The sequence below is a fragment of the Parasteatoda tepidariorum genome, chromosome 7 (genome assembly GCF_043381705.1).
Source record: "Parasteatoda tepidariorum isolate YZ-2023 chromosome 7, CAS_Ptep_4.0, whole genome shotgun sequence".
NCBI lineage: Eukaryota > Metazoa > Arthropoda > Arachnida > Araneae > Theridiidae > Parasteatoda > Parasteatoda tepidariorum.
This window is the reverse complement of record NC_092210.1, coordinates 3,770,701-3,794,610: the sequence shown is the minus strand read 5'-3', so window position 1 is coordinate 3,794,610 and position 23,910 is coordinate 3,770,701. Positions and strand designations below refer to the sequence as shown.

General features: G+C 28.7%; 1 protein-coding gene across 4 annotated transcripts in view; it reads left to right on the top strand.

The window, feature by feature from the left end:
* Window positions 1-23,910, top strand: part of LOC107446815 (dim gamma-tubulin 6) — a 48,970-nt gene that overhangs the window by 4,712 nt on the left and 20,348 nt on the right. For 3 of the 4 annotated variants that reach the window (XM_043055446.2, XM_043055443.2, XM_043055445.2), the window contains exons 2-10: window positions 3,417-3,551; window positions 5,864-5,956; window positions 7,876-7,957; window positions 10,739-11,013; window positions 12,556-12,648; window positions 12,723-12,786; window positions 16,185-16,352; window positions 20,367-20,416; window positions 21,657-21,712. In XM_043055446.2, the coding sequence (XP_042911380.1) occupies window positions 3,439-3,551; window positions 5,864-5,956; window positions 7,876-7,957; window positions 10,739-11,013; window positions 12,556-12,648; window positions 12,723-12,786; window positions 16,185-16,352; window positions 20,367-20,416; window positions 21,657-21,712 (994 nt within the window). In that variant the 5' untranslated portion in view covers window positions 3,417-3,438. The remainder of the gene's footprint in view (window positions 1-3,416; window positions 3,552-5,863; window positions 5,957-7,875; window positions 7,958-10,738; window positions 11,014-12,555; window positions 12,649-12,722; window positions 12,787-16,184; window positions 16,353-20,366; window positions 20,417-21,656; window positions 21,713-23,910) is intronic. The other variant, XM_043055448.2, reaches the window with a different exon arrangement.

Sequence of the window (23,910 nt, the reverse complement as noted above, 5' to 3'; positions counted from 1 at the left end):
ACAGGATCAAATTTCCAAATAACCAAAGCAGAGGAATTAGTAAGGCACTATCCTTCTGATTTAGATGAGGAGTTCCCTGATGAACTGCAACATTTTCATTCTTTTCCAGTAGATAAGCAGGCGACTGCATTAGATATGATAAAAATGTTAAAAAAATTTAATTTATCTTCATCATTTTCTAATGTTGAGACTGCACTTCAAATTTTTTTATCATTACCAATTTCAAACTGCACTGGGGAAAGATCCTTTTCATTGCTGAAGAGATTAAAATCGCCCATAAGGTCATGCATTCTTCAAAGAAAATTGTCTCAACTTTCTATGTTATGTTTAAATTCGGATATAACGAAAAATATTGATTATAATGATATAATTGATAATTTTGCTGAAAGTAAAATTAGAAAAAAACCATTGAAAAAGAAATAGATATAATATTGACTTGTCATGCAAAATTGTCTCTGTCTCATAACAATATTGTATGTAATTGTAAAATTAAAGTTATATTACGGTACAATTTATAATCTCCCTCTGTTACACTGAATTTCTAATTATGTAATTTTTTCTTCATTTATTGAAAGAATAGTAAATATTGGTTAAAACTGAGTAAGTAATAAACATGTTAAAATTTTGTTGATTTAAAAATAAACATTATCTTTCAAGGTCAATATAAATGTTATTATTTTCAGTTTTTTTTACATAGCAATGGACGGTTGACCGACCATCTAAAGCGAAGCACATATGGCGCTAGGGGGGCCCCCAAAGAGGTTTTTGCCCCGGGCCCCAATTAGGCTAAGTCGGGCCCTGGGTAAGATTTCAGTATTGGGATCTGTTGCAGAATAATCACCTAACTGATAAGTAAATATAAAACTCTGACCTTAATTTATCAAAAAACTCACGGGTAAAAATATCGAATTTTCCTATAAAAAAAAATACGTAGTTTCTACTAATTACAAAATTCTTCATAGAGTAAATAATTACTTTGTTAAAATTGTTCAAGTATTTTTTTGACAATAAGTTAGTATTTACAGTATTTTTGTGCACTTATAATATAATGACCTTAGGTTATAACATCGTTATTTGCCTGGACCATAAGAGTTGTTGCTGTAATTGTCAATTTCAAATGCAACTGTAATTGTCAATTTTAAGCAGAGTTGGCAAAGCTTAGGACAGAATGAATTTATCCAGGGTTTAAACCTGCCTGTCCAAAACCCCTTTGTCTAAAATTGTCCAAAACCCTTTTGTTCAAATTATGTCGCAATTTTAAAATGATGTGAAAAATAAAAGGCTAATTTTTGAAAAATAAACAAAATTAAGACAAATTTTTATTTTATTAAAAAAGTTTATTATTATTTTTAATATCGCGTTATTTAACGTTCTGCAAAAACATAATTTATCACTATTTAAGGGATAAAGTATTCACTTTTTAGGGATCTGTCTGGGTTTTTTTTAGAGGTACCTATTTTGTGAAAATTTAGACATAATTTGTGAAAATAAAAAATTATATTGAAAACTCAACACAAAATACTGTGAAGTACGAAAATATTTTCAAAAATTATCACTTCAAATAAAAATTATTTATGACAGGTAAATTTCTGTATATTTTCGCCATGTGAAAAAGATAATTTTGCTGTTGTAAAATTGTGGTCTTAAAATTGGATTCAATTTTAAAATTCTATAAAAATCATTGTCCATAGTTAAATTTCAACTTGAATTTAATAAAAGCATGCATTTAACAATACTAGTACAAAAAGTTATTTTCATTATGATAACATTTTTGACTGGCAAAAAAGCTCCTCTTTTCCTTAGATTGTATCAAGAACGGGGTCTGCATGAGAACTTGCTTTATTAAAAGTATTATGTGAAACTACAGTTTTTCCTAACGTTGAATATGTGAAAGTACAGCTAAACGGTAGTTACCCCTGCTTTTGTTGTTCATTGAATTATAAAGCTTCAAGAGTTATAAATCTTTTCCTATTATATATTGTAGTATGGTATACTAAATATTAATTAAAATCATTTGTTAATTCTAATCTAATTATCTAATTTCATTATCTAATCATCTAATTTATTTAATCATCAACATTCATCTAATTTAATAATCATTTGTTAATTGTTAATTTGTTAATAATGTAATAAACAGCTTAAATAATTGTAACTGTTAAATTTGTGATAAACTTTTAATTGTATGGTTTTTAATTTCTTCTTTTTACACTTGTAATTAATGTTATTTATTTGTCAGTATTCAATAATTCCTTGCAATAATTTCCTGCAATATTTAAGTTTTAAGCCTCAATTTATTTTGTAACCTTGGGAAAGTAATCCTTCTCTGCATTTATGTTCTTCCTTTAAAAGAAGATTCCTCCTTTTGTTACTTCGCTGACAGCAAGATGTATGTCCAGTCAGCAAACCCTTTTGTTGGATCGAGAAGGAGTGACCCCAAAGTCCGTTTTCCCACGTTTCGGCTTGCATCAAATGCAAAGCGCCCCTTTTGATCTTATGATGGCGCCAAGAATGTTCCAGAACATTCCAGGAAATTCTTTACCAGGTGTGTCACCACTTTTGACAACCCTGCTTCAAGTTTGGCATGGAGCCTAACAATTAATTTCGCCAGTTGGCCAATATTTGCAGCTCTGTGATTTGCCCCTCTGATCCTTCTCCGTCCAACCAATGCGATATTCGTAAAAGTGTAATTTTGTTTGGCGAGGTTTTCCTTGCCTATCTTCATAACGAAGAAACAGTCAGTAGTTACTCTCCCCCCTCATTAGTGTATGCTTATTTCTGTATTCGGCTGAAGCCGTTTTATTTTTGTTGGCATGTTTGCTAAGTTGTCCAGTTTTTAATAATGTTTTCCGTTGTTAATAAAATGGTTATTTGCATCTTAGAGAATGTACCTGGTGAGTAATTTTACAGTATAAGTTGTTTTCTCTTCCTTTTTTTCAGCATGTTCCATTGTCGTCCTTACCTGAAATTTTGCACCCACCTCCAATGTACGCCACTATCATCTTTTTCGGCCTTTACATAATTAGTTTCTAAATTTTATTTAATCTTAAGTTGACTTAATGTTAGTCACCCACCTTTTTCCCCTTTTTGATTTAGCCACACCACATATATTATTTTCTTTTAATAAGTTAAAGCAAATTGTATAAAAAGTAATAAATATTTATTAATGTATGAAATTAGTATGTGTGCAATTGTTACACATATAGAATTTTTACCTTGTATCAATGTTCACTATTTTGGACACTTTAAGACAGTAAAACTGACGTGTCCTGTCCAAAACCAGTTTAGGACATCCAAAATCCCAACCCTGAATTTAAGTGTACTTAAATATACAATTAAGTATTATCATTAAAAATACTTTTTATTTTTTAATTTCCTTATATTAAATACATTAATATTTTAATTTCAATTTCTAATAGATGATCTTGTAAATAGTTCAGCATGGACTATATTGGTGCGTCACCGAGGCGGCAGAATATTTTCTTTAACAGTTTATTGGCACTTGGATTTGATGTGACTGCAATGAGCAAGGAACATAAAATTGTGTTTGACAAGTAAGTAACAATTACTTGTGTAACAATTACTAATATAAAGTGTTTTTATGTATTTTTTCTCTTGCTAATAATTAATTTGATATGACTATATAATCTTATATAGAACAACCTGGTAGCAGAAACTCTCTAGCACAAAAGCGTGTACTGATAATTATTTCCGACATCTGCAGATCTTTTGTTCATTTTGGCAAAAAGCTGTAATTTACTAATAAAGAAACAAAAAGATCTAGATCTAGAAAAAAAAAATTTATCGACAATGTCAACCATGGTATTTTTGTTTGTTATTAAATTCTATTTTTGTAGTGGTAGATGCACTTCATTTTTATCAGTATTAGAAAAGGTTCAGAAATATTTTTTCCTCTAGAAATTGGATATTAAGAAAACGCACTAACCTAAGGGTGCAATACTTGTGACTCTTTGCCATGGTTTAGCTAGAAATAGTGTATCAGCGCACCTGGAAAATCAAGAAAAGTTATGAATTTCAGTATTGAACAAAATTTGTCATGATTTCAACTATTTTTTTTAAAAAAATCGTGGAAAGTCAGATTCAGGTGTCCGAAAAATCTGTTCAGAATATCTGATGTAACAAAATCCTCACTCACAGTCATGTTTTATTAAAATATAAAATGTTTTATCAAGTTCTTTAAAAATTATGGTGTTTTTAAAGAAATAAAAATGAAAGAAAAACGATCGTTTCTAGAGCAAATTACCTTTTAAACTTCTGTGATTTCAGAATTTTTATTATTATTCATTATTTTTTTATTGATTTAAAAGTCTAGCTGAAGCAAGCCATATTGGCAGATTTTTTTTAATTCCGAAATGNATTAAAACGGAGCTCTTAAATTCCTGTTGTCGAAGTGAAATGGAGCAGAGAATTAACATTAAATTTTACTTCAAATTGTGCAAGACAGCTGCAGAAACCTACAAATTGTTAAAACAAGTTTACGGCAAGGAAGCATTATCTCGGTGAAGAACTTTTGAATGGTTAAAAAAGCTTACGAACGCAAAAGCGTGGAAAATGATCCGCACACAGTTCGTACGCAAGCCGGAAGCAATTGAAAATGGTCGCGTCCACACATAGCGTTTGCTGTGAGGCGATTCTCAGCTCAGCGAGTCGCAGCATCCACCATACCCGCCAGACCTAGCACACACTTTTTCCTGTTTCTTAACCAGAAAAATTCACTGAAGGGAACAAGATTTCAGGAAGTCGAAGCCTTCACGAAAACTGCAACGTCACTAATAAAGAGCATTCCAAAAGAGGACTTAAAAACTTCTTTCCGAAATTTGTATAACCGAGTACAGACGTGCATTACGGCTGATGGGGATTACTTCGAATAATATTAAATGGCTATGTGTTTAACTTTTTTTTCTTCTCAGTTATTCCACGAGTCCTGGAAATTAATAGCCAGACCTTGTAAAAATGAAAGAAAAACGATCGTTTCTAGAGCAAATTATCTTTTAAACTTCTGTGATTTCAGAATTTTTATTATTATTCATTATTTTTTTATTAATTTAAAAGTCTAGCTGAAGCAAGCCATGTGCGGATTTTTTTTAATTCCGAAATGAGAACAGAAAAATCTGGAGTGTTTCTTTCCTTTCAGATAAGCAAGAAAAGTATCTTTAGAATAGAATTCTGCATAAAAAAAGAAAAAATATTATTTGCTTTTGTTATTTATTTTTTGTTAAAAGCTGAAAAATTATTTATTTTTCAGCTATTTTATTGCTTCAACTCTTTCTTAGCTCTGTTTTTTAAATTTAAAATCTATAAATATGAAGATGCAGAGTATAGCAGTTTTGGTTATGCACTTATCATTTCAATTAAAGTTAGTATAATGTTTTTTTAAATTTATTGATGTGTTTTTGTTGGAGAAAATATTAACTCTGTTAAATCATGAAAAATTCTTTGAATTAATCCTGGAAAGTCATAGATTTGAAAGTCTAAAATGTAGCAGATTGTTAAAAAATTGTTGATGACAAAATTCAGTTATTATACATTTTAATAAATATTTACAATGTTAATTGAGTACCCTTTCAAAATTTAAAGTGTCCTTTTCAGAGAGAGAGCCTATTTTTTCTCCTGTGCAACTCTGTCATTGTGCAAAATTTACAGATTTTACGTACAATAATAAGATGAGAAAACTTTAGTTGAAATTTTTTTTTAAAGATACGATAAAGACTTAACAGTTATAGTATCTGACAGTTAAGATTGCATATAATTGGAAATTCATAAACATAGTGTTGCAGATTGACTTAATAACTTCTTCTGCCCTTAGTTATTCATTGCATTTAGTTTACATTCTTGTTTATTTCAGGAAAATGTTTCTGCTGCCGAATCGTAAAGGAATGGAAGTTGTAACTCACTTTTTACTCTCTAAACTGAATAAAGAATGTGGAGGAAAATTTAGGTACACACTGTTTAATTTTCAATTATTTTTAATATGTTTAGCTAATTTTTTGCAATTATAATATTTGTGCTTTTAAATAAATAACTAATAGCAATAAATCTGTGTAGTATAGTATGGTACCTGATAATTAAGGTTTTACATAAAATCTTAAAGTGCGTCTAATAATTTGGCCATGGCCTGTAGATACTCTGTAATTTAAACTAAGCAAATATGCTAATCTTTAATGGTTTAAAATACTCACCAGTTCTTACTGAATAAAATCTTATAGTCGCTGCAAAAATTTTGAAGTCTTTCAAAGTTTTTCTTGCAAAAAAGAGGAGAAAAAGGTAATTTAATGCAAATCTTTTTTATTTTTATTCTTCTTTTGAATGAGTTTCCAGTATGCCTCTCAGTTTTTGTCCCAACTGTTTCTAAACTTAAAGCTGAAAACCTTTCATTAAAGATTTAGTTTTTCTATCTTATTAATTGGGAAATATTGCTTAGCAGGAAAATTTCAGTAGAATTTATCAGAGACCTCATGACAGCGGTCAAAGTTGTCCTGATATTCTTGGTAAAAAATTTCAAAAAATAGGCATCCTGATATTTCTGATTTTTGTATGTGTTCAGAACATTTTGGGAGAGCAGGAAAAACCTGGAATTGTCAGGGAATTTTATTTTTACTCCAAAAATCAGGGAAAGTTGCAATTTTTTTTGCAAAAACCTAGAATTCCTATATCATACCTGGAGAATAACCATTCTTAAAATTGTCAGTAATAGTAATCAGTTATTGAGATTCAAGTTAAATAATTCTAAAATTTATTACAATTATTTGTTAAAAAATTTTGCATTTTAGTCAAACTTAAATGTTCCCATCCTCATTTAATAATTTTTTTTTTTACATGGAAATCTAATATTTCACATTATAAATAAAAGAATCAAAGTTTACTGATGAAAATATGTTCTCATTTTTCATTGAAATTTACCTGGAAAATTCTGAAATTGAGTGGGAACCCTGATTTAAATATTGATGCAAAATTTAAAATATTTGATTTTAAAAAAAATATAAGAATTTTTTTTTGATCTATTATTTTATTAATAATGCTATTAAACCAGTAAAATTCAATAAGACCATCTTTTAATTGTATACGTAGCTCACATAATTTCATGGCAGGATTTATTATTTCAAGCATTTTAGGAATTCAGTCATTTTATGAAAAATAAATAATTAAAACAATCATAGAATTTTTATATGGGGAATTGAGGGATCACTCTCTAAATTACTCTGGCAGAAAATGCTGATCTGCATTTTTGTTGAGTTTTCGTTTCGAGATTGTTGAAATTTAACTTGAAAATTATTTGATTAAGGATTAAATTACAAATGTAAATTTGATAACAAATTTTAATAATTTGTTGGTTTGTGAGAATATTAACTAATTTATACTGATTATTATTTTTTTAAGGCAACAATAGTATAAAAGTTTACTATCTATTGATTCTTTATTATCCACTGTTAATAGATTTATTTTGGAAATTGTTGAATCTTTTGCTCTGAGCTAAGTGCCCCAGAAATTAAAAAATGAATATTTTATGGATAGGATTTTCACTTATTATACTTAGAGTAGAGTAGTAATTTATATAGATATATTACGTAGAGTTATATAAGTAGAGTTTTGGTTTGTTCTTTTTAATAGTCTATTTTGTACCCAAAAATGTCCCGATTTCATCATGTGTTAATATCTTTATTTTGAATGTCTCACGTTAGTCCCTTTTGGCAGTACTTTTTCATTAATATACTTTTCCTTCATAACTTTTACAACCATTTCTTCTTTCATCACTTGCTAGCATTTTTCCTGCATTAAAGCATTTTAAAATAGTTTTGCAATTAATGTCTAAAAATAGATAAACCCTGAACTTTTTTTTTTTTTAATTTCATATTTCAGTATAATTTGGCCTCTAATGGATGTTAAAGACCAGAGACAATTTTCTAAAACTACCTTCGAATATTTAACACAGATAGCTCAGGTAAGCTCATACTTTCAACTTTTTTATTACTAGGTTTTTATGTTCATATCATGTACTGCTGGTTAAATTAAATTAGTGTCCATCCCAGTTTTTTAACCCTTAAACTATAATAAAATTTTTTTTAAATAAATTAAACTATAATATTAGGGACTAAGTACTTGGTTCAACATAAACAGGTTTATTTATCTATAGTACTATTCAAGAATACTTTTATTTCATTCATGTTCAATTCTTTCAGCATAGTGGTGATACATCACCAGTGTCAGTAACTGAAACTGATGTTATGCCCTTCAAAACTGTTAATACATTTTTCAGTTATTTTGTATTTTCAATTTAAACTAATATATTTATATTTAAAAACAATTTTTTTTAAAAAAGATGTCTTTTTTATCATCCTGTGATGCAGAAATTATAAAATTTTTTAAAAAAAATATTGTGAAAAATAAAAGGTTAATTTTTGAACAAATTTAGTATTTTTTTTAAGAAAAATTATTATTTTTTAATATTGCCATATTTATCCTTATGCAAAAATATTATTTATCAGTATTAAAAGCATATTTATATTTAAAGGATTAGGTATTCACTTTTGTTGTTCAATGAATTGTGGAGCTTCAAAAATTATAAACCTTTTCCTATTATATTATATTATTTTCTTTTAATAAGTTATAGTAAATTGTATAAAAAATATCAAATATTTATTGATACATGTAATTATTATGTGTACAATGGTTACACCTATAGAATTTTTACCTTTTACCAAAGTTCAAGGTTTTGGACACTTTAAGACAGTTTTACCCAGTTTAGGACAGTTTTACCCAGTTTAAGACAAAACCCACATGTCCTGTCCAAAACCAGTTTAGGACGTCCAAAACCCCAACCCTGTTTGTGACTACAATAGTGTTCTGATTTGCGAGTCTAATGTGATTCGTCTGAAGTTTCAGAGTCTGTGATTTGTTATGCACCAGCCGGTTATCTGTGCTGAAAATTGCTGTATTTTCTGGAAGATTCTACCTTCAGTATTCTTTTCTATTATCAACAAACTTCCAACATCATTTCTGTAAACTGATAGCTTCCTTGTTCATGTTCATATACTATTACGAATGCGTATTGCGTTAAAATAATATTTTTTTATTTTGCGGCTAAATACACTCTTTCAGTTCAATTCATTGTAAATTAAAGTGAAGATATTAAAAGTCCATTGCCTACTTCATTTTAAATTTAAAAAACAATAAAGAATCTGGCTTACTTGAAATAGCATCATTTGCATTAATTTTTAATGTTTTCTGTTTAAGTATTTTTAGTTTTAAATGATTAATTTAACTAGAATTCGGTTAAGTTATATATTGAAATTTATATCGAGACCTTACAATTATAAAATGTTATAGTATGATATGTCATTTTAAAGTTATGAAGCGATAATCTATGTATATATTATTTGAGGATAAAACTTTTAAATCAAAGAACATTTTATTTTGGGATTCTCTGTATTTATGAAGCAAATAATTAACTTGTAACTTTTTCCCTTCCTAATTTGATGATGGTTCATAATGGTTTTCTGATTAGAAGTCTGATTAAGAACTTAAAGATTAAAAGAAAAAAAATTAACACAAATTGAAAATTTTTTATATATGAGAAATTTTTAATGTCAATTTTTCATTATTCGATAAAAATTTTTGTCAAAAAACTTGTTCTACAAAATCAAATGATATAACATTATATGTTTCTGTATACTTTTAATGTTTTAAGTAATTTCATTCTGAAAATTATCGGATGTAAGGTTTAAATCGACTCTTTATATTAGATCATTAAATTTAGTAGAGCAATTTTTCATGGATTAGGATTTCTCTCTAATAAGAATATAGATGCATATTATTTTTCTGCTCTTTTTTACAGATATTTTTCCAATATGTTTTAAATTTTCCTTTTTTAATGAGATTCTATTTCGTTTTCACCTGCATTAATATCCAACATTTTTTTATTTTTAAATTTTGTAAGGCACAATAAGGAAGGGACGTAACCATGCTTCACTGAAGAAATCTAGAGGAACTGAACATGTTCTGCTAGTATTGATTCGACTCAAGTAACAACGCTCCCTATAGGCCGTTGTGTTTGTGGAAATTTGAAACTTACCTAATTACATTTCACGCTCTTGATTTCTGCTAAATCTATGAGCCGTTTCGTTCATTTTTTTTTCTCTTCGCAGTTGTTGATTCCTACATAATCTTTTAAAATCTCAATATTGTTATTATACAGACAATTTAAATAGCACACTATTTGATGCCATAATTCTATAATTTTTGTATGTTCTTTTCTATTTTAAATCTTGACATTTTTGATATGATGTTTATTACAACACTTGAATCTTTGGTGCATCCGAGTCTTGTGATTTAGTCGTAAATACACATGGTTTTATCAATTTTTTTTTCAGTTATTCCCATAAATTTCATGGTTTTTAAACCCTTTTTTTAAAATACTTCTAAAATAGTTTAAACGATAATAAATAGTAATTTGTATTATATTAGCATGTAAAATTTATATTTGTACAAACAATAACAGCGTGGCCACCCACCTTGAAAACCTGGAATTATCTGGGAATTTTTTTTATACTGGAAAAAACCTGGAAATCTGATTTGACTGGCCACCCTGAATAACATGAAATTTAAATTAGTTCTTTTTTTTTCTTCCTTTTCAAGTTGGCAGATATGTATTTGTAAAAAAAAAAAGTAGTGATATTTTATTTTTAAACTAAATCTTATAATTTTTCTCTTTTCTTTTTCATAGGTGTCAGAGATCAAATTCCCTCCAGTTTTAAATTCTGTTTTTTCTTCATTTGGTGGGACAGCATTTTTTGATTTGTACTTGGCTTTTTCCACACATGTTGTCCAACAAGTAAACAAAACCTTTGGACCAATGCTCAGGAGACCGAAATTCGATCCTAAACTCACGAAACATGCCATCGAAATGCTGAAGCTGACCTCCATTGCAAGTGTTGAAAAATTTCGGTCATTAACAGATACGACTAAATTTCATTTGGAAGCTTATTTTTGCATTGCTAAGTAAGTTGCTTAACTAATGGTATGACTTATTTCATTTTTTTTAAATTTATTTCTTTTAATTCTTTATAAATGTAATTTTTATATTTTAAGTAGGGATGGCAAGTTTCTTCAACTGTGAAAAAGTCCTCCCTTGAAAAATTATATTTCTTTTAACCCAGGCAGAAGAAGCTTTTTTTTTTCAAGAGGAAATATCAAATATCGAGACAGTTTATAATTCTAATCTAGTTTAAATAATAGTATTAGTTTTCAAGCTATTTAACTTATAATTTTTAAACTAGCAGAAACTGAATAACAACAATTGGAAAAAAGGAAAAAAATTAACATTTTTTTAAGAAATTAAAATAACTAAGTTTACAATATTTTATTTAAATTAGTATGTTGAGATAAAATTTTATAATTATATAAGGAACTGTTAAAATAATGTAATCACATTTTAATAATACTGCTAAATAAATCACATATTAAACCTATGCACTACTAAAAAATATGTATTCCATTCATAATTCAAATAGCATAATAATTTTGATTAAAGACTCTTAAGCATGAATGCTCAAACTAATTCTTAAATAATATATATGTTTTTAAAATTCCATCTAAAAAGTTTATTTTTTAAAGTAGGTGTGAAAAATTTTATCTTTCTGGTACTACATTAAATTTAATTTGTTTGAATTTAAGGTATTTTTTTAATCTTTCCAAAAAAAATTTTTTTGTTGTTGTTCTTTTTTTAAAACATGTCTTTGAAGAAATTCCGGATGACTTTAAATATTTCTAAGTTTGTTTTATAAACATACGTATGATATCAATCTGTCTACTAATCAATTTATTTCATTTTATTGAGTTGTAAATAATCTAATATTTATTTATTTTTTTCTCAAATTTATCTTTCATTGTATTATTTGATATTTAAATGATGCAATACTGCATTTGTTTTTAAAATTAATTTTATATTCTGATTAAAATTTTCTAAATTTTTTAATTTGAGTAAAAATTCTAAAACTGCATAATTAAGATTAAAAAAGTTAGATTATCACAATAAAATCTGATGTCTTTATTTATCTTAATGAATGTGACTTTGAAAAAATTTAGTGTTAATTTAATCTATAATTTGAGATTCAAATAAAGCTCTCACAAAAATGATAAAAGCAGTACATTATAATCTCAAATTTCTTTATCAAGGGAAAAAAAATTGAATTTTTCAAAAAGAAAATTTTTTATTTTCTTTGTCTCTAATAGGGAAAATATTTCAGAGAAAAATCTATTTATGCTAATATTTCTTTCCTCCATATTAATTTTACTCGTTCATTATCGTATTATCCCAATTATCATAATAGTCTTAGAGTTGACCTATCTCAATATTTCCTGCATTATGAAAACATGGTGACTTGGAAAAAGATGGGTGAAAGACTTGATGGATGATAGGCTTAAAAAGGCTCTGTTGACTACTTTTGACCAATAGGCTATAGATAAATATTCAATTATATTTTTATGATGAAAATTTGCAGATACAATTAATCACTTATGATTTTTTAATTATTTTTTTAGGAAATTTTATGATTGTGTTGAAAGGCTAGAGTTATCAAACTCAAAAAGCCAATCTTTGTTAGAAGAAAAAATCAAGGCAGCCATTAAAATTTTGTAAGCTATCAAAAATTTTGATTTTTAAAATTAGTCTATCAAAACTATTTATTTATGTGTTTTTTGTTTTATAGCCCTAATTTGGTTGAGAAATCCCTAAAAGGATTAACCATGAAAAATAAGGAGCATCAGAATAACGTGAGTAATTTGTGTTGAATTGAGTACTATTGATATTATATTTAACCTGTGCATGAAATTCCAGTTCAGTATGACGACCCGACATGGCAGAAGCACCATCTGTTGCACAGGCACTTACATTTGTAAGGGGAATTTCTTTTTCCTCAAAATAATCTTTGACCAATTTAAAAATCTGCGATCCTTTTGTGTCAGTGATCAAAGTCCCTGTAAACAACATTTCCTCGTTAATCTCCTGGCTTAACAATTTATGACTGTGGCAGTCTCATTTGTGAATCTCACGTAAGCTAATGCAATAGCTTTGTTATCTATCACAGTTGATTCATCAATCTGCAACGCAAATGTACCTTCTTTCAAAAATTTGATCAGTTTTGATTCAACGTCTGCGGCCATCTCATAAATATATGCCTGGAAACAGTATTATTGCTCAGAGAAACAGAGTGACTTATCTTATAGCTCGATCCCTCACCCAACATGATTTCAACAATTTTTTAGTAGCAGACAAAAAAAGTTTAGCAATCAATAAAGAAACTTCGTAGGAAGCAAGAAGATCTTAGTCAAAATCGGTTGTTTGTTTTTTTAAATAGTTCATTCAAATGAAGCCATTTTTCATATTTAGATTTCAGATCTTGAAAATAACTTAAAGGTTTGCTTACTTTAACACTATGTATTCTCAATGAATGGTCTCTCATTCGCGAGGATTTCATCGCCTCATTACCAGTGAATGTTTTAGCACACAAAAGACTATATGGAAACTGCACGTTTTGCAATGACGCGCTAAAACCGAATTTTAAATATTCGGATGAATACTGATGCCACTTCCTTTTTGAATCTATTGACACTTCAATATAAATGCATGGAAGCTATAACTATAAAAAATAAGCTAACAATTTAGGGCTGTGGAAAACAAGCTAACAATTAAAAACGGTGAAAAACAAGTAGCAATTAATAACAATAAAAACAATTAATAACAGTCTAAAACAACTTGACAATTAGTAGTCAATAACTGATTACGAAATTAAAAAAACAATTAAGCGATGCAAGGGAAAGAAAACGATTTAAGAACTGCTCAAGAGTAAGGGCACTGTAGCAATGGCGAGGAGAGTCGAAGAGTTGGCTGACCTGTGTAAAAACATAGCCAAAGCGCCAATTATTTAGCCTTGGAAACTAATTCATCTCCTACATGTTTCAAGATAAAATCGTCTTACTATACAATATATCTTTATAATTGTGCTCACACTAAAACTGTAATTCCAAGAAAATGCAGAACTACTTTTCAAAAGCATAGTGTTACATTTCCCACATTTCTCTCTACAACTTTTTTTTAGTTCTCAGGTCTATAAGAAACTGGTCTGGGGATGTCTGCTTCTATGGTTACAAACGAGCACATTTCAAATGGGGGTGCAGTAAAGGAATGAATGTGACGATTGGTTTACCTATGCTAAGATTAAGACAAAACTATTCCCCTCACGCTCACCTACACAAAGTGAATTTTCCTTGTAACCATAGCACTAGCAACGATGCAACACTGATGTCTGAAGTTTTCCTGAAAGCCATATTATAACTGCCAAACCTCCGGGTTATCTAGCGATAAATGTTTCGTCTATCAATATGTTTCTCCTATTACATGCCTTTTAAAATCGGAGGGCAGGGAAGGAGACGAGAGAGGAATGTTTGAGGAGAAGAAGGTATATAAAAGACCATGACTTTCAACAAAAAAGAAGTCTTGAAGGTCAGATTTCCAACTGCAATACCAAAACGTATGACAAAAACGATCCTTAACTTGAAATTTTTTAATTTTTAACTATCATAATTCTTTGTCTACACCAGAACCATAAGTTTCATATATGTTTTCAATTTCGATCTCAAATAGCTTATGTTATTAATATTATTAGCAATTTTTATCTTTTGAATGCTCGTTGCCCCCCTAAGGATTATCGCCCCAGGTTGGGAACCACTGGTCTATATTGAACAGTTGATTTGCTACTTGTGACTACAACATTATTCACCTCCTTGCGCTGTTTCTACTCAGTTTCGATCGCGCACTATGTCAGCCTCCATATACTCTACTGCTAATAGCAACACAGGAGCAACCACCACCGTGAACTTAATGCAGCTCACACAATCAGTAAAGTACAGTGATCTTAATACGGCTCTCCTGGCTTCGCATAAAATAGCAATGAATCAACTAGTAGTATCCATTCATCAAATTCTATCACAGCTCCTATCTCCTATGTTTCCATACTATAAACACTTCGTATTTGTATACTGCAGCCTTTTGACACTTTAATGAGCCTACTTTCTCTCTCCCTTTGGTACCATTTATCCGTGTCATCTGGCATTCTCTACCATGTTCATACAATCTAAGCACAGCTACAAATTTTATTTTACGATATTTCTGAATATTTACATGTTTGGCTGTGCTTGTAAGAGTAAAAGCTACATACTCAAAATTTTTGCATAAGCCAAGCTTTTCATGCTATGTAATTTTTTAAGCCTGGAAAATTCATTGGCTATGTCTTAGTTTACTTATTGTTACAGTAAATTTTATGACATTAACAGCAAATTAGTGTATTTATTTTAACTATATCTATTACTATTATCTCCTGTAAAAATTCTGCTGCGACTTGGTTACATTTCCATTGATTTATTAAAATTAAAACATTAATTGATACCAAATACTCAAGTTTAAAAATTTATGGATTTCTATTTTTTCCCCAAATGCAACAATTATTTGCAGTTTAGCAAAACTATTCAATTAGTTAGTAATAATTGTTTTTAAAAATTAAATTTTCATCTTTAATGTTTTTTCTTAATCACAAGTTAAATATTTGACTGATGTGTGATTCTACTAATAAACTATATAGCATTGAGTATTTTAATTTTTTCCTATTCTTATGCAAAGTATTGCTTTTTACCTGTAATTTGTATACTTGTGTATTTTAAAATATCTATGTTGAATCTCCATTCTGTGAAATTCTATTCCTAAAATATAACATTTGGTATATTTTCTAAGAGAAATTAATTTCCATTCATTTTTAAATACAATTTATGTATATATGTATAAATATATATATCACAATAGATAAGTACGAAAAGAAAAAGTAGAAAAACTATGAAATGTTTTTTTTTTTTTTTTTACTGCGCATAAGGTGCAAGTATATAGAACTCATGAAATAAGTTTAAAATGCAGAGAAAATGTAGAAAAAATTACAGAAAATGAAAAAGAAAATTATTTTTAAAAAATAATTGTAATAAAAGATTAAGAGATCTCTTTTTTTCCGGATTTTTATTATAATTTTTATCTATTTTTTAAATAATTTTCATTTTCTGTATCTTTTTTCATGTTTGATCTAGATTTTGAACTCTTATATATATATTTCTCATGTTTAATTTTACAGATTGATGTTCTTTGGAGAAAAATTGAGGCTTTCCTCTCAAAAGAAGAAAAGATGTGGAGCTTTATTTCTTCAGAATTAGAAGACAGCGCCAAACCCATTTTAAGAGGCGGTGCCTGCTCTTTTAACCTTTCCAATAACCTGAAAAATTGCTCTGAGGACAGATACCCAGTAATTACTATTTTCTAGTTTTTGATGTTAAAAGTTTGTTCCTTTATACTAATCTTATAAACTTAATATCAGTGGTAAAACTAGAATTTCATACTTAATTTAAAAAATTGACCATTATACTATTTCATTTAAAATAAATTAGTTTTTTATTTAATATAAGTTTAAAATCATTCAGTATTTTATTTTTAATTTTTTTTTCTGTGTTGATTGTGCATCTTATAAAAAGCAATAAAAATATTATTATTATTTTTTTTTTTTCAGAGCTGAGATTTTCCCGCTTTTTCACTTTTGTCTCTCGGATTTCAGCCTTTTAATCGAAAACTCTAATTCTCTAAGAGTTTCGCTTTTTTTTTTAATATAAATATTTTGTTTTTTCAAAAAATTCAGCCTTTGAAATAAACTAATTATATTTATTTCCGATTTTCAAAGATGAACAGAAAATTCAAACTACATGGCTATTTTTTACGCGCAGAAGATAAGATTTTCCGCATTTTTACCCGGTCCCTAGATAGCTCGTATTTTTGTAATTCAAACGACGCTGAAGCCCGGAATCTGCTGATGCCTCGATTCTTATACATGCGATTTTAGTATCAACATGGCTTTTCTTATTTATGTGATTTAAAAGTGCGCGTTGCGATTCTTATTCACTCTATTTGAATATTGTTCGTTGCGATTCTTATTTACAAGATTCAAAATTCCTATATCGCAACTATTTTTCTATCAACCATTATTAGTATATGTGGGCATTACAACATCAGCGAAACTGGAAGAAAATATATTACAAACTTACATTCTGTGCTTGCAAAGAAGAAAAAGTAGGATTTGTCAAAAGATGTTAGAAGATAGGCTAACGACTAAATTAATCACAAATCTGTTTGTGTCAGTTTTGCTATTACTACAAGAATATATAAAACTTTTCCCAACTCGATCAACCCTCATTCACAAGCTGCATTACATGCAATTTGATCTTATTAAAGGATTTTTCGCTTGTTTTGTGAAACATGAAGCATTTGCAGCAATCCGAAATTAAACAAAGATAAAAATGAAGGATATAGCAAACAAAAGCAATAATATAAAAAGTGATTAAATTTTTTTTTGAAAAAAGAGTTAATTAACTCTGCACCAAAATTTAAAAAATAATGTTGCTGTAAAATGTAAAATTCTTATGAAATAAATATCTAAACAGTTGCTGATTATCATGCAATTTTTCAAACTAAAATAATGTTAAGGAGTTAATATATATTACTACTTCACAGTTATGTTTCACAGGGATCTAGCTAGATTAGGTTGTAATCTGAACATAGTGATTCCAAATGAAAAAAATTTGTTTTCTTTTCGAAATAATTTAAAAAGTCATGTTACTGATATATTTGCTATAAATCACAAAACAGTATTAATTAAAAGAAATGGAATGTTAATGTATGTTCTCAGTAATTTTAATTTGCTAAATCAATCAGTTTTTCACATGATAATTGTCTCATATGTGAACTGAAGAAAAATATAATTTATAGCTTTATTTTTTTAATTCGTAATTTTACTTTTTTCTAAATGTTAAGTATCGATGTAATCATTTATTTAATAATAAATTAGTAAACAATTTTATGTCAACACATTGTTATTAATTATCTTTAATTGTCTGGCATTTGATATTAAACGATTGCATGTGCGTAAAATTTACTCACTTGGAAATTCAGCTTTTTGGCCAATCATCATCCCTGTTTTTTTAATAAAAAAGTTGGTGATATTTTTGTGAAATTTTAAACTTTCATTTATAAAATATATTGTTGAACTATGCAATTTAATTTTTATAGTTCGAATTATTTTACAAATTATGAGCATAACACTAATTAACCGTTAGAATGCAAGACAATTCAAACAGTTAGACAAGAGGTAGTTATTGTTTAAAAATTATTACATACGATGCGACTAATTTACATGTAATTAGATCTTATTTACTGCTTTCCGTTCTATGTAAAATATTAATAATTAATACTGTTCCAAGTTATTGTTTCATTCTAATATTATTTCAAGTTTTCAATTAAATTGACAGCATTTAGTTTTAATTAAATATTTCTTTAAATTAAAATATCTTATGTTATAAAAATACACTTTATAATCAATTTTTATTATTTAGTATTTTAATTTTTAACGAATCAATTTTTTTATTTTATCAAAAAGCCCACAATGGGCTGATCGTGAGACAGAGTTCCCATTTGGTCACCGAAGTAGAGCATCACTGGCTGCTCTTAGTGTTCAGGTGGGTGACCATTTTGGTCAGCCTGCAAAGGGACCAAGGGTGTGCGGTATTGGTCCTCATTATCTTCGAATCATCCTCTGGGATGTTTCCCAGACATCGCCAATAGCCCATTTTGCAGCTCTAGTGCGACATCAATAAATGTGAAATATTGATAGTTAATATTGTTCTAAGTTTTTAATTAAATTTGCAGCATTAAATTTTAATTAAATATTTCTTTAAATTAAAATATCTTGTGTTATTAAAATTCACCTTGTAATGGATAATGTGAAAAATTTCATGAATTTTCAGGGTCTAAGTCTCTAAGTAGTCTCCTCTAAGGTTTTTTTTTTAATGTCTCTAAGTATGATTTTATAGTCGGGGGTCTGTCCAGACATTTTGTGAAAGGTCCGGTTTTCGTGATATTGTGAAAAAATTACTCACATTCTTTCAGCTAGGGTCCGCTTTTATGAATGTGTGCAAATAGGGTCCAGTTATTGCAAGAACTTTTTCAAGGAGTTTTTAAATTCAAGGAGTTACAAGATTATGCTCGGCACTGTAAAATTATAATAAAAAAATAAAATTTTCAAAAATAAACAGCAATTGCTGCTTCTAAATGAGAAATGCAACATACAAATATTTGGTATTTAGCCTATACTGCTGAAGGCAGAATATTCATTTCGGACGAAGAATGGAAGAATCGTCTGCCGAAGGCAAAACTTAATTCGTTTACATCCATCTTTCTCGTTTTCTGCCCTGGGAAGGGTTTATTCAATTAACAAAACAATAATGAAGATAAACAAATTTGTGTTGGGTCCGATTAAAAGAAAAATCATTTTGTGAAGGGTCCGTTTTTAAGTTAAAATATTTTGTGAAGGGTCCGTTTTTATGAAAAGATATTTTGTGAAGGGTCCGTTAACGGACCCAGATTTCTTCTAAACAGACCCCTGATAGTTATACCGTTTAGGAATAAAAGATATTTGGAAGTAAAATAGGGTTCATTTAAATTTGTGTGCTTTTCACTTCATTCTTTCTGGCTATGCCTTAATTAGCATTAAGTTATTAAAAAAATTAATTTATTTAATTTAACATTAATTATTAAAACATTTAATTTATTAAAAAAGCATTTTAAATCAATTTTATGTATTTAAATAACTAATGAAATTTAATAAAATCTTTTTCCAGTTCTAAAAAAATAAGTATAATAAAACTTAATGTATATTCAGGACTATTATGCTTTTTGCAAGATACAGTAGTAGACAATTAAAAACTAAAACTTTCAGATTCTTTGGTAATTTTGTCAAAATTTTAAAAGCCTCAGCATGAGAGACCTGGAACAAATTGACTTTTCATATAAACTTTTAAATCATTTGCATGTAGTTGTGTGGTAAATAACTTTAAAACAAATTTACAAAACAGAGAATAATAAATCTTAAATTTATTTACTGTTAGAAGATAATTTGATACCAAACTGTTGGATTCTCTTAAGGCAGTCTGGAAAATTACTCGGTATTTGATATCAAGAAATTTGTACACAGTATTTTTGGTTTTTCTCAAAATTGCAGATTTGTAATATACCCCCTTTCAACAATGATCTATTGAATTTCTTTTGCAGGGAACCACTGATAATTATTTTTTGGTGGTCAGAGACAAATTTTAGTGGTCTCGGACCAAGGAACCAGCATTTTTTTTCTTCGAACTCTTTATTATAAAGTGTTCTAGATTTTTTTTTTAATTAATTGCATAATTATTCCAGTGTTGAATTCTATTACAATTTTCAGGAACTTCGAAATCAATTGTCAGAAGAAGGAAATCAATTAAGCATTCCTCAGTAAGTTTTTGATGGAAATTGTTTTTGATTTATGCATGTTTACATTTGGTATACATTACATTATACATACAATTACATTTGGTATAAAATTGTTGTTGTCAAAGACCATTAAGGCAAGAGGTGTGATTGCTTTTGTTTTCCAGTGGCGCCATCTATGGCTAAGAGTTAGACTTCTGCCACGCCCATATGTCATCCGTTTATAGGGCGGATCCATTCATTCATCGACATATTGTAATTTTGACCTGAACCAGAGAACGATCAATCTCCAATTCAGAACCCCCAGAGGTATAATTTGTTATGGGAACATGGTGTACTTTGTGACCCGACATATTTAATGTGCACCAATCACCATTTACTACGTGGGGAGTCTTCAACCAGCTGAATTTGAATTCTCGTTCTCACAAACCTTAGTCCATTTCCCAGCCAACCAAGCTATCCCGGCCTTTCTCTTTGTATATACTATATTTTATATACATATAATGAGGTCTATCACTTTTTGTTCAGATTCTCAAGCCACTACAGAGAATAAAAATGAAGTAGGCCTAAATGAACCATAGTTTAGATTAGTCAGCCGGCAAACAATTTTAGAACAAAAGATCAAAACCCCTTTCGGAACAGAGATTCGAAAATTGTTGTTTCCGAACAATAAAATGTCTAGTGCAGAGATTGTTCGATGAAAACACTTAAATGGATCCAAGCTCTCTTTATTGTAGCTCACATCCAACCACATGGTAGTTGTGGGAGAAGTGTCCACCCCTTTTGGTGACTAAATTATAGCAGAGAACACCCCAGATTAGACCAGTATTCACCGCATCTGTCTCTTTGTCCGAACAATGGAATATTTATTTGCATTTACACATTATAGATTTAATGTGCCCCAGTCCCCATTTACTACGCGGGGACTCTTGGACCAACTAGATTCGAACTCTTGTTCTCAGGAGCAGGAGTCCAGCACCCTGCCAATGGGATAGTCCTTGCTGACCAGGGTAGTAGTACTACTACTATCTTGACCTACAAAATTGTTAAAAAATAATTTTTTTTTAATATCTCTTAAAGCTTTTGCTTTTAGTTGTCTTTAACTAAAATTACTTATCATACTATTTTAATAAATTGCATTGTAATTATTTTGCATTTTTATTTATTTTGTATTCTTATTTCTTTTGTTTTTTATTTCTTTTGTATTGTTATTTATTTATTTTTGTTTTTTGATTTATTTATTACATCGAACTTTCCTTTTTAGATTTCTCAAATTGTTCACAGTAGTTTTAGAATTTTATGTTGATAGTATAAAGAAAGGTAATTTTATTTTCATAAATTTATTAACTAGTGTTAAAAAAATGTTTTAAGTAATAAAATATATATTACTTTCTTAATAACTAAGTATCTTTTATTGATTACTGTGTAATTATTTTCCCCCCTAATCTGCAATAATGCTCGTAACATAAAGGTAACCATTGAAAAGAAAGAAAAAATGGAATTTAGGTATAAGAAAAATGTGGATTCTTGTCTGTGCTCTGTATGGATAATTTAGCAGCTACACTCAAATAAGTTTTAATCAAAGTTATGTAAAATTTTTATTTAACATTTAAAATTGTCCCAATTTTAGGCACGCATTAAATATTTCTTTTATTTGGTCTATCTGTCTTATAAGAATAATTTATTTTCTGAAAGTTAAGAAATTATTTGTGTAATTTTTTTTTTTTAAATTAAAGATATTATTCCTTAACGGACCATTTAAGCGGCATGGCATGTTTGCTTACTGTGTCCAATGATTGTAACAAAAATGTTTTTTCTCTCGTTAGTTAAAAGTTGTTCTCTTATTTGCAATTTATTTAATTATAAATAAATATATAATTTTAATTAATGATTATATATTCTTCTGGATTATTAAGGACTAAAAACTTGAAAAAAACATGCACATTATTTCATTAAAAAAGTATATTTTATGGATGAGACGAACTTATACTTTTTTAGCATCCAGTTTATTCAACTAAATCTGAGATAGATAGAATTACTAACAATTTTACAATTAAGAGAATATAGCTTATCATTAAAGTTATATTCATTTTAACACGTAATTAATTCTAACATTGGTTGAAGTTATTTTCCTTTTCATTTAGATATGAAAGTTTAAAAGTTAAATTAGTTTAACTAGTATTTAAGTGGTTAGGTAATAAATAATTGGATTCATATTAAAAGTAATTGAATTTTCCATTATTAGAACTTTTGTAACATAGAAATTGTTACAGCAGTTGACAAGATTTTAAAAAGAAATTTTTTTAAATCATTCTGTATCAGAGTCAGGGCGCTTAGCGTTTTTAAAAAGTGCTTATTTCCGATTTTTGTTTTTTAAGAGCTCTTAAAGGTGCTTTTTTCATTGGGTGTTTTTAAAAAGTTCTCTATTTTCCCCTTACCCTGTTGATTTTTGCCACGTATTATGCAAAGAGACACTGTTCATATTGTTCTATTCAACGTTTTCACAATTAATTCAACCCCAATCTATTTCGGCGTACCGTCGGTCCTTAGCGTATCAAAACGCCATTTTTATGATTCAAAATTTCATGATTTTTTAAAATTGTCAAAAACTATGCTAACATTTCTATTTATTTATTTATTTTTTGGAAATGGCGGTTAAATCCAGATAAGACCGTCAATTGCAGGGATGCTACGCCTGCGCCATTTGCGACAAACTGAGACAAAACGGCATAACTGCGCCATTTTGCGACATTCAGCTCAGTTTCTGCCAAAGCTGCGCCATTCTGAGACAAAACGTCCAAAATTTGGCAAACCTGAATTCAGTTTCAAATATTAATCCGCATTGCCGTGAGTCATTGTAGATCATTTTGCCGTTCACGTCTCCAAGGGATGAAAGACTTCCACGAAAAAGCGGAAATCCGCTTTTTTCTCCCAATTTTTAAAATTTTCGACCATGTTCCAAAAACTAAAATTTTTAGGGACCCAAGCCGCCGGAACGATAGTCGGATTCCCGCGACTTCCGCTATAGAGTGGAAAGGAGTCTAAGTGTTTCGTTTCGACCACCGATATATGATTTTTTTTCTCGTTTGGCTGATTTTCGGAATTTTAAATATTAGGAATTGCGCTGGAATATGCTAAAATCGCGATTTTTAATCAGACGATTTTAATATCAATCATCGATTTTCGTATTTAACTTATTTAAAACTTATGTGTTGCGACTTTTTTTACGCTGTTTAAAAATCGTACTAGCAATTCCTATTCACTCAATTTAAAAATTCAATATCGCGATCTGTATTCTCGCGAGTTTAAAATCCAACGTCGCGATTCGTATTCACGCATTTTTAAATCCAATATTGCGATTCGTTATCACGCAGTTGTAATATCAGATCTCGTTTTTCGTATTTGTACGCTATTTAAAAATTACTCATTGCGATTCGTATTCACGTGATCTAAAAATTATTCATCGTGATTCTTATTTACGCAATTTAAAAATTCAATATCGCTATTTGTATTTTCGC